Source organism: Oncorhynchus tshawytscha, linkage group LG33, assembly GCF_018296145.1.
Source record: "Oncorhynchus tshawytscha isolate Ot180627B linkage group LG33, Otsh_v2.0, whole genome shotgun sequence".
NCBI classification, from domain to species: Eukaryota; Metazoa; Chordata; class Actinopteri; order Salmoniformes; family Salmonidae; genus Oncorhynchus; species Oncorhynchus tshawytscha.
Genome location: NC_056461.1, coordinates 18361029 through 18374642, shown reverse-complemented (window position 1 = coordinate 18374642; position 13614 = coordinate 18361029). Strand labels below are relative to the sequence as shown.

Sequence of the window (13614 nt, the reverse complement as noted above, 5' to 3'; positions counted from 1 at the left end):
CTGCTCGATTTAAACCTCATCAGCCTCTATTGTTATACTGAATGTGGGACCGGTGTCGATTGCCTCTCCGTTGTGTTTTGATTGGCTTACATACGACCAAAGGATCAGGGTTGGTGTAGGTCTTTTATTCTCTGATAATGACAGGAAAAAAACGTCCATGAACAAATGCCGTGCTGCCCCATAATACGCCAAACTCCACTCTTCCACATGGGTACAGTGAACAGGACATATAACAATAAGCTTGTGAATGACATAATGTAAGACAAATGCAATTTATAGACTAGCCAACTTTAGACTAGCCAACTTTCTCAATAACAGCCAGGCATTTACATACAGTACAGCACAGTACATGACATGCACTTGCAAACGAACAGTTTAAATATCGTCAACATAACTCGACAAACAAAAACACATGACATACCTGATAATAACAGGAAAACCTTCCATGAACAAATACTTAGCTGCCCTAATACACCAAACTTCTCTGCAAAGTACAAATGAACATCCCAATATATTGGTGGGAGACCATTATAATGTAAGTGACCATATAAAGTCATTATAAGTGTTGTAACATATATGATTGATTATGATTTAATGGGGAAATGTTTCAGTAACTGAAGGGGGGGAAGAAGGAGAGTGATGTGTGCAACATAAAAAAAGGACACTTACAACAACAAAAGGAATGTACACTAATATCAGGCATGGGAACTATTCAGGTATTGTGTAATTATACGTGAAATTCAACACTTGTTACATATGCACTGTAGCTACCATTTGGCTACCATGACTCAGCCATCAGCTAACATGATATAACCACCTCTCTCTACCTCTCTCTCTCTCTCTCTCTCTTCCCCCCCTAGTTGTGGAGGATATAAACAAGCGGCGAGAGCCTCTTCCCACCCTGGAGGCCATTTATCTGATTACCCCCACTGACAAGGTACACACACACACACACACCATCATCTCCCTCTCACAGTCTATATTTAGAACACTATCTCTGGCAGCTTTCTGTTCTCACTGCACACAGAGACCATATGCCACCATTCTGTATAAGATAGTACCCAAACCCAGGGTTGTTGACTCAGCCTACGCAAACCACACAATACTCATGTGTGTCTGTGGACAGGATCTCTAGCTGACTGCACTCTACCTTCCTTCCTTCTACCAGTTTTACTCTCTACCTCTCCCATCCTTATTCAAACACGTACAGTACATGCAGGCACACGCTGACAGACACATGCTGACAGAAACACACACACACATGACAGACGTCTTACGCTCTTGTGTCCTTCTCTCCCCAGTCTGTGCAGACCCTAATTGGAGACTTCAAAGACCCCCATTCAGCCAAATACAAAGCAGCCCACGTCTTCTTCACTGACTGTGAGTAGCTCCCGGAGGAGCCTTTCCACTACACCTCAAGCGCTCTGCGGATTCACTACACAGCTCAATGGACATGAGTGCAACCTCAGCCATTCATTCTTGGTGGAGAGGGCTGTGACGTTGGTCAAATTACTTCATGGAAGGAATAATGTGCAATGAAAGATAACTTTTTTTTCACTGTTCATTTTATTACAAAACCAGAGTTGATCTAGACACCCAAAATAGAGCTCATAATTTTCAGCATCATCATCCTTTGAAACAAGGGTTCTTAATATACCAGCCCATGTTTTAATATGCTTTTATCCGAAGTGTCTTTGGTAGTGTGTGCATATATTTTACGTGTGGCCCCAGCAGGAATCAAACCCACAATCCTGATGTTGTAAGTGCCGTGCATGCTCTACCAACTGAGCCACGCAGAACCACCACTCACACTCACATCAACCTCTCCCTGTTTCAGCCTGCCCAGACCCACTTTTCAACGAGGTAGTGAAGAGCCGTGCCTCCAAATCCATCAAGACCCTGACGGAGATCAACATCGCCTTCCTGCCCTACGAATCGCAGGTACCAAACGGAGGGAGAGAAACAGAAGGAGAGAGGCAGGGAAATATAGAGATGGAGGGAGATTGAGCGATCCATGAAGAGCCAGAGGGAAAGATCCAGAGATAGAGGGATCCTAGAATAGCCAGAGAGTTATGTACATATCAGTTTACTGCCACTATGCATATTGTCTTCTTCTAATGACCTGTTCTTTTATGCTGCTTATTATTATTGATATTGATTATTGTACGACAATGTTGAGGGAGCTAGCACATAAATATTTCACTGCACCTTTTATAACTTTTGTAAACTGAGTATGTAACAAATACAATTTTGTTTGGTTTGATTTGAGATCGATTGAGATGGAGAACGGGAGGATGGAGAGAGAAATGTTCAAGTCCGGTTTCAGGTCCGGGCTCTGGCTGGTCCACTCAAGGACATTCAGAGACTTGTCCCGAAGCCACTCCTGCGTTGTCTTGGCTGTGTGCTTACGGTCGTTGTGCTGTTGGAAGGTGAACCTTCGTATCAGTCTGAGGTTCTGAGCGTTCTGGATCAGGTTTTCATCAAGGAACTCTATGTACTTTGCTCCATTCATCTTTCCCTCAAACCTGACTAGTCTCCCAGTCCATGCCACTGAAAAACATCCCCATTGTATGATGATACCAACACCATGCTTCACCGTAGGGATGGTGTCAGGTTTCCTCCAGATGTGACGCTTCGCATTAAGGCCAAAAAGTTCAACCTTGGTTTCATCAGACCGAAGAATCTTGTTTCTCATGGTTTGAGAGTCCTTTGGGTGTCTTCTGGCAAACTCCAAGTGGGCTGATGAGTGGCTTCCGTCTGGCCACTCTACCATAAAGGCCTAATTAGTGGAGTGCTGCAGAGATGGGAGAACCTTCCAGAAGGATAACCATCTCCACAGAGGAACTCTGGAGCTCTCACAGTAACCATCTGGTTCTTGGTTACCTCCCTGACCAAGGCCCTTCTCCCCCGATTGCTCAGTTTGGCCAGACGGCCAGCTCTAGGAATAGTTTTTGTGGTTCTAAACTTCTTCCATTTAAGAATGATGGAGGCCACTGTGTTCTTGGGGACCTTCAATGCTGCAGAAATGTTTTGTTACCCTTCCCCAGATCTGGGCCTCAGCACAATCCTGTCTCTGAGCTCTACAGACAATTCCTTCAACCTTATGGCTTAGTTTTTGCGCTGACAGGCACTGTCAACTGTGGGAACTTATATATACAGGTGTGTGCCTTTCCAAATCATGTCCAATAAATTGAATTTACCACAGGTGTACTCCAATTAAGTCGTGGAAACATCTCAAGGATGATCAGAAACAGGATGCACATTACCTACATTTCGATTCAACAACAAAAAATCACTTTGTCATTATGGGGTATTGTGTGTAGATTGATGAGGATTTTTATTTATTTAATCCGTATTAGAATAAGGCTGTAACGTTACAAAATATGGGAAAAGTTAAGGGGTCTGACTACTTTCCGAATGCACTGTACATTACCAGTAAATACAGACACTAAAAGCAGTAGACGAGAGAGGAATTGCAGAGGAGATAGAGTGAATGTGAAAAAGGCTGTGGGGAGCAGAGCACTACAGCAAAGACAAAGGCAGGAAGGAAAGGCCACGGTCACGTCACTGTCCCATCATACACACATACAGGAAGGAAAGGCCACGTCACTGTCCCATCATACATACATACAGGAAGGAAAGGCCACGTCACTGTCCCATCATACACACATACAGGAAGGAAAGGCCACGTCACTGTCCCATCATACACACATACAGGAAGGAAAGGCCACGTCACTGTCCCATCATACACACATACAGGAAGGAAAGGACACGTCACTGTCCCATCATACACACATACAGGAAGGAAAGGCCACGTCACTGTCCCATCATACACACATACAGGAAGGAAAGGCCACGTCACTGTCCCATCATACACACATACAGGAAGGAAAGGCCACGTCACTGTCCCATCATACACACATACAGGAAGGAAAGGCCACGTCACTGTCCCATCATACACACATACAGGAAGGAAAGGCCACGTCACTGTCCCATCATACACACATACAGGAAGGAAAGGCCACGTCACTGTCCCATCATACACACATACAGGAAGGAAAGGCCACGTCACTGTCCCATCATCATACAGGAAGGAAAGGCCACGTCACTGTCCCATCATACACACATACAGGAAGGAAAGGCCACGTCACTGTCCCATCATACACACATACAGGAAGGAAAGGCCACGTCACTGTCCCATCATACACACATACAGGAAGGAAAGGCCACGGTCACGGCACTGTCCCATCATACACACATACAGGAAGGAAAGGCCACGGTCCCATCATCACAGGAAGGAAAGGGCACTGTCCCATCATACACACATACAGGAAGGAAAGGCCACGGTCACGGCACTGTCCCATCATACACACATACAGGAAGGAAAGGCCACGTCACTGTCACGTCACTGTCCCATCATACACACATACAGGAAGGAAAGGCCACGGTCACGTCACTGTCCCATCATACACACATACAGGAAGGAAAGGCCACGTCACTGTCCCATCATACACACATACAGGAAGGAAAGGCCACGTCACTGTCCCATCATACACACATACAGGAAGGAAAGGCCACGTCACTGTCCCATCATACACACATACAGGAAGGAAAGGCCACGGTCACGTCAAAATAATGAACCAAATATAGCTGTAATGTTATGCTAACATATTTGTTATGTATGCTGTACGATTACATTTGAACATTTTAGTAGACACTCTTACACAGAGCGACTTACAGTACATTTTCGTTCTGGTCCCCTGTGGGAATCGAAGCCACAGCCCTGGTGTTGCAAACGCCATGCATGACCAACTGAGCCACAAGGGTATGACGTACAGTTAAAGTATTACCGAACATATATACTGTGGGATCTCTCTCATAAAACTGGGTCCTCTCAAGGTTTCTTCCTTCTGTGTAGGGGGGATTTGATTTGCCGCTGTTAGCTCTGCTTACAAATAACATTTGATTGATGAAATGTTTGTGTGTGTGTGTGTGCAGGTATACTCTCTGGACAACCCGGATGCCTTCCAAAGTTTCTACAGCCCCCATAAGACCCAGCTGAAGAACCCAGTGATGGAGAGGCTGGCAGACCAGCTTGCCACCCTGTGTGCCACCCTGAAGGAGTACCCTGCTGTCAGATACCGAGGGTGAGACACAGGGGGCGCATCTCAGACAATGGGGACATTAGGAAAAGCAATATTACTGTGTCCCAAATGGCAGCCTATTCCCTATGTAAGAACTACTGGGAACGGGTCAGAAGTAGTATAGGGACTAGGTTACCATTTGGGAGGCAACCTCTCATTGACAGGGGGTCAGGGCTAGTATGTTCAGTAAATGGGATAGAAACATATTGTTAAATTCCATCTACTCTTTCTCTCTCTCGCTCTCTCTCGCTCAGGGAGTACAAAGACAATGCCACCCTGGCCCAGCTGTTGCAGGACAAACTGGACGCCTACAAGGCAGATGACCCCACCATGGGGGAGGTGAGGGAGGGATGGAACAAGGGAAGGATGAGGGAGCGAGTGTTTATTAGATTAGAGGTAGAAGGAAATGTTTTAGCAGTGAACATATGAGAACATAGAAGATATGAACCTGACATGTACTGTTATCGTGTGCTACTTTAATTAAACAACCAGCAAGCTACAAAAGATCCCACCTCTTTGCAATTGGCTTTCAATGGAAGGGTGTTATAAATGAAATGTATTATTATTTATATTACTGTATACATATTTGATGTAGGAGCTATCAGGACACAGAGTAAATCTGCACCTCTCTCCTCTACCCCTCTATCTCTCCATCCTTCTCTCTCTGCAGGGTCCCGATAAGGCTCGTTCTCAGCTGATCATCCTGGACAGGGCTTTTGACCCCGTCTCCCCCGTACTGCATGAGCTCACCTTCCAGGCCATGGGCTACGACCTGCTGCCCATTGAAAACGACGTCTACAGGTACGTCTGGGTGCATTTGTGTGTTTCTGTGTCTGTGTCTGTGTGTGTGTGTGTGTTCTCCTATGTGTATGTGTGTCTCGGCATTCACATCCCTCCCTTCAGCAGTCTCCAAGGAAAGAGACAGGCTGAGGCCTAGCTAGCTGCTAAGGTTTAGGTGTAACTACTGTAAATAGAAGAAAATAATCAGTTCAGGGAGGGCAGCTGTAGCGCCCACAGAATCTTTCACTACAAGGTGTGGTGTTTTAGATCGCTAGAGACTTCGATACCTTTCCCACACACACTTACATTCAGGGCTCAGGCGTCTGTGCCAGGTTCGAAGAATGGCTTTGCAATTTAGCCTAGATTCCGTTTGGTCTTGTGTTGAAATACTTGACTGTGAATTCTATGTGCTGGAGTTTCTATATAGTGTAGTGTAGAAAAGTAACACAATGTTGTTGCTGGCTGCTGATGTTGATTCCAGTAAATATATGAGTGCTTTTGCCTGTTTGGACCCAATTTATCTTTGCCTCTCCCCCTGTCTCCATCTAGCTTCCTGTCTCCATCTAGCTTCCTGTCTCTGTCTATCTACCTGGCTAATTATTTCCCCCTGTCTATCTGTCTGACTGTCCATTCACGTGTCTGTCTGTATCAGATATGATTCCCCTGGGATGGGAGACACTTCTCAGAAGGAGGTCCTGCTGCACGAGGACGATGACCTGTGGGTGGGGCTCAGACACAAACATATCGCTGAGGTGTCCACGTAAGTCACACACCTGTTTCTCTCTCTCTCTCTCTCTCTCTCTCTCTCTCTCTCTCTCGTCCATATCACTGCCACTGTTTGAAAAAATAAAGCCATAACAAAGTCGAGCTCTCCTACTTACTAGTTCTCTTCTGCTATCTCTATCTATCTTCTCTAACTGCCATCAGGGAGGTGACACGCCAACTGAAGGACTTCTCTGCTAGCAAGAGGATGAACACTGCTGGAGAGAAGGTACGGAGCGAGGGATGCTTTCAGAAAGCCTCCCCGTCTGGTAATACTCTGTCAGTACGTTCCTACAGCTGAGTGGAGAGAGAACGTGACCGTGTTGTGTGTTCCAACAGACCACCATGAGGGACCTCTCTCAGATGCTGAAGAAGATGCCCCAGTACCAGAAGGAGCTGAGCAAGGTTAGTGTGTGTCTGTGCGTGTGTCTGTATGTGCACATGACGTGTGTGTACTGACCCTGTCTCACTGTGTGTCTCAGTACTCCACTCACCTGCAGCTGGCTGAGGACTGCATGAAGCACTACCAGGGCACAGTGGACAAGTTGTGTCGGGTGGAGCAGGTAAAGGACAAGAAGGGATGGAGGGGAGATGAGGGATGGAAGTGATGGCAGGGAAGAGGTGGGAGGGGATGGAGAGAGGAGGCATAGCAAGGGACAGAGAGGATGGGAGAAGAGGCTCATTCTAGGGCACTATAGCCCAATGCGTCGCTGTTTGATAGATAGATTGGGGATATGACCCTGCGATAGACTAGTGTCCTGTCCAAGGGATGGACTTGTACCTCAAGCTGCCTCACGCTACAGAAACACACTATTGGGAATGGGAAAGGGGATATCTAGCCAGTTGCACAACTGAATGCATTCAACCGAAATTTGCCTTCCGCGTTTTTCCCAACCCGTCTACCATTCCGACTCCCAAACTTACTTACTTGTACAGTATAGGGCACTACACTGCATTCTGAAAGTATTCAGACCCCTTTAATTTTTCAACGTTTTTGTTACATTACAGCCGTATTCTAAAATGTATTGTAGTTTCCTCATAAATCTACACACTACACCCTATAATGAAGAGGCAAAAAGGTTTTTAGACATTTTTGCTAATGTATTAAAAATAAGAAATTGGAATATCACATTTACAAAAGTATTCAGACCCTTTACTCAGTACTTTGTTGAAGCACCTTTGGCCAGGACTACAGCCTTGAGTCTTCTTGGGCATGACACAACAAGCTTGGCACACCTGTATTTGAGGAGTTTCTCCCATTCTTCTCTGCAGATCCTCTCAAGCTCTGTCAGGTTGGATGGGGAGCGTCGCTGCACAGCTATATTCAGGTCTCTCCAGAGATGTTCGATGGGGTTCAAGTCCGGGCTCTGGCTGGGCCACTCAAGGACATTCAGAGACTTGTCCCAAAGCCACTACTGCGTTGTCTTGGCTGTGTGCTTAGGGTTGTTGTCCTGTTGGAAGGTGAACCTTCACCCAGTCTGAGGCCCTAAGCACTCTGGAGCAGGTTTTCATCAAGGATCTCTCTGTACATTGCTCCATTCATCTTTCCCTCGATCCTGACTAGTCTTCCAATTCCTGCAGCTGAAAAACATCCTCACAGCATGATGATGCCACCACCATGCTTCACCATAGGGATGGTGCCAGGTTTCCTCCAGACGTGATGCTTGGCATTCAGGCCAAAGAGTTCAATCTTGGTTTCATCAGACCAGAGAATCTTGTTTCTCATGGTCGGAGAGTCTTTAGGTGCCTCTTGGCAAACTCCAAGTGGGCTGTCTTGTGCCTTTTTACTGAGGAGTGTCTTCCGTCTGGCCACTCTACCATAAAGGCCTGATTGGTGGAGTGCTGTAGAGATGGTTTTCCTTCTGGAAGGTTCTCCCATCTCCACAGAGAAACTCTGGAGCTCTGTCAGAGTGACCATCGGGTTCTTGGTCATCTCCCTGACCAAGGCCCTTCTCCCCTAATTTCTCAGTTTGGCCTGGCAGCCAGCTCTAGGAAGAGACTTGGTGGTTCCAATCTTCTTCCATTTAAGAATGATGGGGGAGACTGTTCTTGGGGACCTTCAATGCTACAGACATTTTTTGAGACCCTTCCCCAGATCTGTGCCTCGACACAATCCTGTCTCGGAGCTCTACGGACAATTCCTTCGACCTCATGGCTTGGCTTTTTCTCTTTTTCTCTGTCATGTACTGTCAACTGTGGGACCTTATATAGACAGGTGTGTGCATTTCCAAATAATGTCCAATCAATCGAATTTCCCTCAGGTGGACTCCAATCAAGTTGTAGAAACATCTCGAAGGTGATCAATGGAAACAGGATGCAGCTGAGCTCAATTTTGAGTCTCATAGAAAAAGGTCTGAATACTTATGTAAATAAGGTATTTCAGTTTTTATTTGTAATACATTTGTAAAAATGTCTAAACCTGTTTGCTTTGTCATTATGGGGTATTGTGTGTAGATTGATGAGGAAAAAAATTAAAACATTTTTTTTAGAATAAGGCTGTAACGTAACAAAATGTGGAAAAGGTCAAGGGGTCTGAGTACTTTCTGAATGCACTGTATATAAGGAATGGGTTGCTATTTGGGATGCATCTCTAATCTCCTGTCTGTGTGGCATGTAGGACTTGGCCATGGGTACAGACGCTGAAGGGGAGAAGATCAAGGACCCCATGAGGGCCATCGTGCCCATCCTGCTGGACACCAACGTCACAACCCACGACAAGATCCGCATCATCCTCCTCTACATCTTCCTCAAGAACGGTGAAACTGAAAGATGCTCAACTTTTAACCCTAACATTTACCCTAAACCTAGCTTCATATCCACATCCCAGTTCAGCCCTAACCTAAACCACAACCTTAATCCTAACGCTAGCTTCATATCCACATCCCAGTTCAACCCTAACCTAAACCACAACCTTAATCCTAACGCTAGCTTCATATCCACATCCCAGTTCAAACCCTAACCTAAACCACAACCTTAATCCTAACCCTAGCTTCATATCCACATCCCAGTTCAACCCTAACCTAAACCACAACCTTAATCCTAATGCTGGCTTCATATCCACATCCCAATTCAACCCTAACCTAAACCACAACCTTAATCCTAACCCTAGCTTCATATCCACATCCCAGTTCAACCCTAACCTAAACCACAACCTTAATCCTAACGCTAGCTTCATATCCACATCCCAGTTCAACCCTAACCTAAACCACAACCTTAATCCTAACGCTAGCTTCATATCCACATCCCAGTTCAACCCTAACCTAAACCACAACCTTAATCCTAACCCTAGCTTCATATCCACATCCCAGTTCAACCCTAACCTAAACCACAACCTTAATCCTAATGCTGGCTTCATATCCACATCCCAGTTCAACCCTAACCTAAACCACAACCTTAATCCTAACGCTAGCTTCATATCCACATCCCAGTTCAACCCTAACCTAAACCACAACCTTAATCCTAATGCTAGCTTCATATCCACATCCCAGTTCAACCCTAACCTAAACCACAATCTTAATCCTAATGCTAGCTTCATATCCACGTCCCAGTTCAACCTTAACCTAAACCACAACCTTAATCCTAACCCTAGCTTCATATCCACATCCCAGTTCAACCCTAACCTAAACCACAACCTTAATCCTAACGCTAGCTTCATATCCACATCCCAGTTCAACCCTAACCTAAACCACAACCTTAATCCTAACCCTAGCTTCATATCCACATCCCAGTTCAACCCTAACCTAAACCACAACCTTAATCCTAACGCTAGCTTCATATCCACATCCCAGTTCAACCCTAACCTAAACCACAACCTTAATCCTAACGCTAGCTTCATATCCACATCCCAGTTCAACCCTAACCTAAACCACAACCTTAATCCTAATGCTAGCTTCATATCCATATCCCAGTTCAAACCCTAACCTAAACCACAACCTTAATCCTAATGCTAGCTTCATATCCACATCCCAGTTCAAACCCTAACCTAAACCACAACCTTAATCCTAATGCTAGCTTCATATCCATATCCCAGTTCAAACCCTAACCTAAACCACAACCTTAATCCTAACCCTAGCTTCATATCCACATCCCAGTTCAACCTTAACCTAAACCACAACCTTAATCCTAATGCTAGCTTCATATCCACATCCCAATTCAACCCTAACCTAAACCACAACCTTAATCCTAATGCTAGCTTCATATCCACATCCCAATTCAACCCTAACCTAAACCACAACCTTAATCCTAATGCTAGCTTCATATCCACATCCCAATTCAACCCTAACCTTAGCCTCAACCACAACCCTAACGCTAGCTTCATAACCACATCTTGGTTCAACCCTAACCCTGGCCTCAAACACAACCCTAACTCTACGATCTGATCTAGGATCAGTTTTTCCTGTTTATTCCTAAAGCCTATTTTTTTCCGCTATTTACATACTTCCATCAAGATGTGCAAAATGGAAGTAGTTGCGTAGCAATATGCAAATGTATGCAGAGACGCAATTTGTAACTCATCCAACTAGGCAGTATCACCATTTTGTGTAGCTAATTGCTTTCTTGCATTGTGCAAGTACATAGTGTATAAATTAGGCTTAAAGTTAACCTATAAGAGCTTAACAACCTGTGGTGTGCTGTTGGATAGGCATCACAGAGGAGAACCTGAACAAGCTCATCCAGCATGCCCAGATCCCTCCCGAGGACAGTGAGATCATCACCAACATGGCCCACCTGGGTGTGCCCATCATCACAGACGTGAGTCAGCACTCCTACTTCCTGTTGTTGGCCACTTCGTGTCTGGCCAGCCTCCTCTTCTGTCCCTCCTGCAGCTGCAGTCAAGGACACAGATGCACCGCCACCTTTTCAACAACTGTTACAAACTCTTTCTTTCTCCTTCATGCCCATACTCTCTCTCTCTCGCGCTCTGTCACCAGCTCTCCTGCCCATTTTTTTTTTCTTTCTTTCTTTCTTTCTTTCTTTCTTTCTTTCTTTCTTTCTTTCTTTCTTTCTTTCTTTTCTCTCTCTCTCTCTCTCGCTCTGTCACCAGCTCTCCTGCCCATTTTCTCTTTCTCCTTTCTTTCTTTTCTTCTCTCTCTCTCTCTCTCTCTCTCTCTCTTCTTTTCATATGGGTCTCAATTAAACACTTCAATCAGACTGATATTTGCAGTAATTTAACCCTCCCCCTTTGTTATTTTTCACCCCATGTTTCTCCTCCCTCTAGTCCACCCTCCGCAGGGGGAAGAAGCTGGACAGGAAGGAACGTGTGAGTGAGCAGACCTATCAGCTGTCACGCTGGACACCACTGGTCAAGGACATCATGGAGGTCATACACATAGTCTCTTTGTGTGTGTGTGTTTCAGGCCATCCCAGTTGTCTTTACTGTGTACTATATTTGCTGACCATGCTCTTGTTCTGCCTTTCTCCTTGTCATCCCTGCAGGATGTGATTGAAGATAAGCTGGACACCAAGCACTACCCTTACATATCTACCCGCTCCTCTGCCTCCTTCAGCAGCACTGCAGTCAGGTACACACACACACACACAGAGGAATGCATTGCAGTGTAGTAGCACTACTGAGATGACAAAGCAAGGAGGGTCATAGATCAATAGTTATTTCGGCTCTGAGGGAGAGGGGAGGTGAATACTCTGATTGGCTGTAAAAGAGTGAAGGGCGGAACTAAACAGTGACAAACAGGAGAAAAGACAACCAGAGGGCTGTATATTCAGTCAAACATACAGTACTGCAACAGAGGGCTCTGGTCAAAAGTAGTGGACAATATAGGGAATAGAGTGCCATTTGGGACAAAGCCAAGGCATCTAACCCTCATACTACTACCACAGTGGTAGGTGTGCATGCACTGGGGAATGATGAGAGAGTGCTGACACATTGACCCCTACATATCCCTCCACCCACTAGACCTTCATTGTGTGTGTATTGATTTGACATGGGATCTGTGCTGCTGAGAATGGGAGCCACTTCCACCACCAACCACCATTCATTCTCCAGCCCCAATGTTATTGACTCAATGGGAAATAAGCACATTTCACTAGACGCCTTGCACAGCCATGATGCAGCCAAACACACATTCACACACACTGGTCGCAATCCAGACCGACTACATTGTAGACATCACATTGGTCAGCCCATGGTTGCATGCCACATCATTAACTGCACAGTGGGGCATCAGATTGCTGTATCATATGATGTGGTTTGCTGATATGTTACATAGCTAGTTGTCTCCACATGGAGAAAGATCCTTTCTCTCTGCCCATTCCTCTGCCCAGTACAGCAGTGGTGAAATAGTGAAGAAGAGTAACACTGTGATATGCCACCCTTTTTGATTGTGCTTCTCCCTCCCTGACAGTGCCCGGTACGGCCAATGGCACAAGAATAAGACCCCAGGCGAGTACCGCACCGGGCCGCGCGTCATGGTCTTCATCATTGGAGGCGCGTCCTTCAGCGAGATGCGCTCTGCCTACGAGGTCACGCAGGCCAACGGGAAGTGGGAGGCCATCATTGGTGAGTCTGACACCGGGGGGCGCCACTGAGCGCAGGCCGACGGGGTAGGGAGAGACTCCCCCATAGGGAGTGTGACAGAACAGTCCTAAGAGAAAATATACTTACATAGACTGATCTTACTGGTACATTAACACACTTGCCTTTAATTTATGCAAGAATGCAGACTCATTTCGAATGGACATATAACCCCTGCCTCTGGGCACATGTTGTAGGTCTGAACAGTCTGAATAGGTAATATGTCCACCATGCCCTCTGATTGGCTAGGTGGAATAGCTTATACCTACCCAATTCTTTTCAGGGTCTACACAAAGTGCTTAGGGATGGGGGACTAGGAAGTAGATTGGGAAATGGGTGTACTTCTCTAACTGACTGACACTCGTACTGGCTAATTCTGTTATTGGTCTCCATTAG

At 45.7% G+C, this 13614-nt stretch overlaps 1 protein-coding gene across 2 annotated transcripts in view; it reads left to right on the top strand.

Moving 5' to 3' along the window:
- The window catches only part of stxbp1a (syntaxin binding protein 1a), a 42618-nt gene that overhangs the window by 20733 nt on the left and 8271 nt on the right, over positions 1-13614 (top strand). For both annotated transcript variants that reach the window (XM_024402595.2, XM_024402594.2), the window contains exons 4-18: positions 861-937; positions 1302-1380; positions 1838-1941; positions 4999-5147; positions 5399-5483; positions 5815-5945; positions 6577-6684; positions 6852-6915; positions 7026-7091; positions 7169-7249; positions 9304-9442; positions 11329-11438; positions 11905-12006; positions 12123-12208; positions 13049-13203. In XM_024402595.2, coding sequence (XP_024258363.1) covers positions 861-937; positions 1302-1380; positions 1838-1941; positions 4999-5147; positions 5399-5483; positions 5815-5945; positions 6577-6684; positions 6852-6915; positions 7026-7091; positions 7169-7249; positions 9304-9442; positions 11329-11438; positions 11905-12006; positions 12123-12208; positions 13049-13203 — 1536 coding nt within the window. The remainder of the gene's footprint in view (positions 1-860; positions 938-1301; positions 1381-1837; positions 1942-4998; positions 5148-5398; positions 5484-5814; positions 5946-6576; positions 6685-6851; positions 6916-7025; positions 7092-7168; positions 7250-9303; positions 9443-11328; positions 11439-11904; positions 12007-12122; positions 12209-13048; positions 13204-13614) is intronic.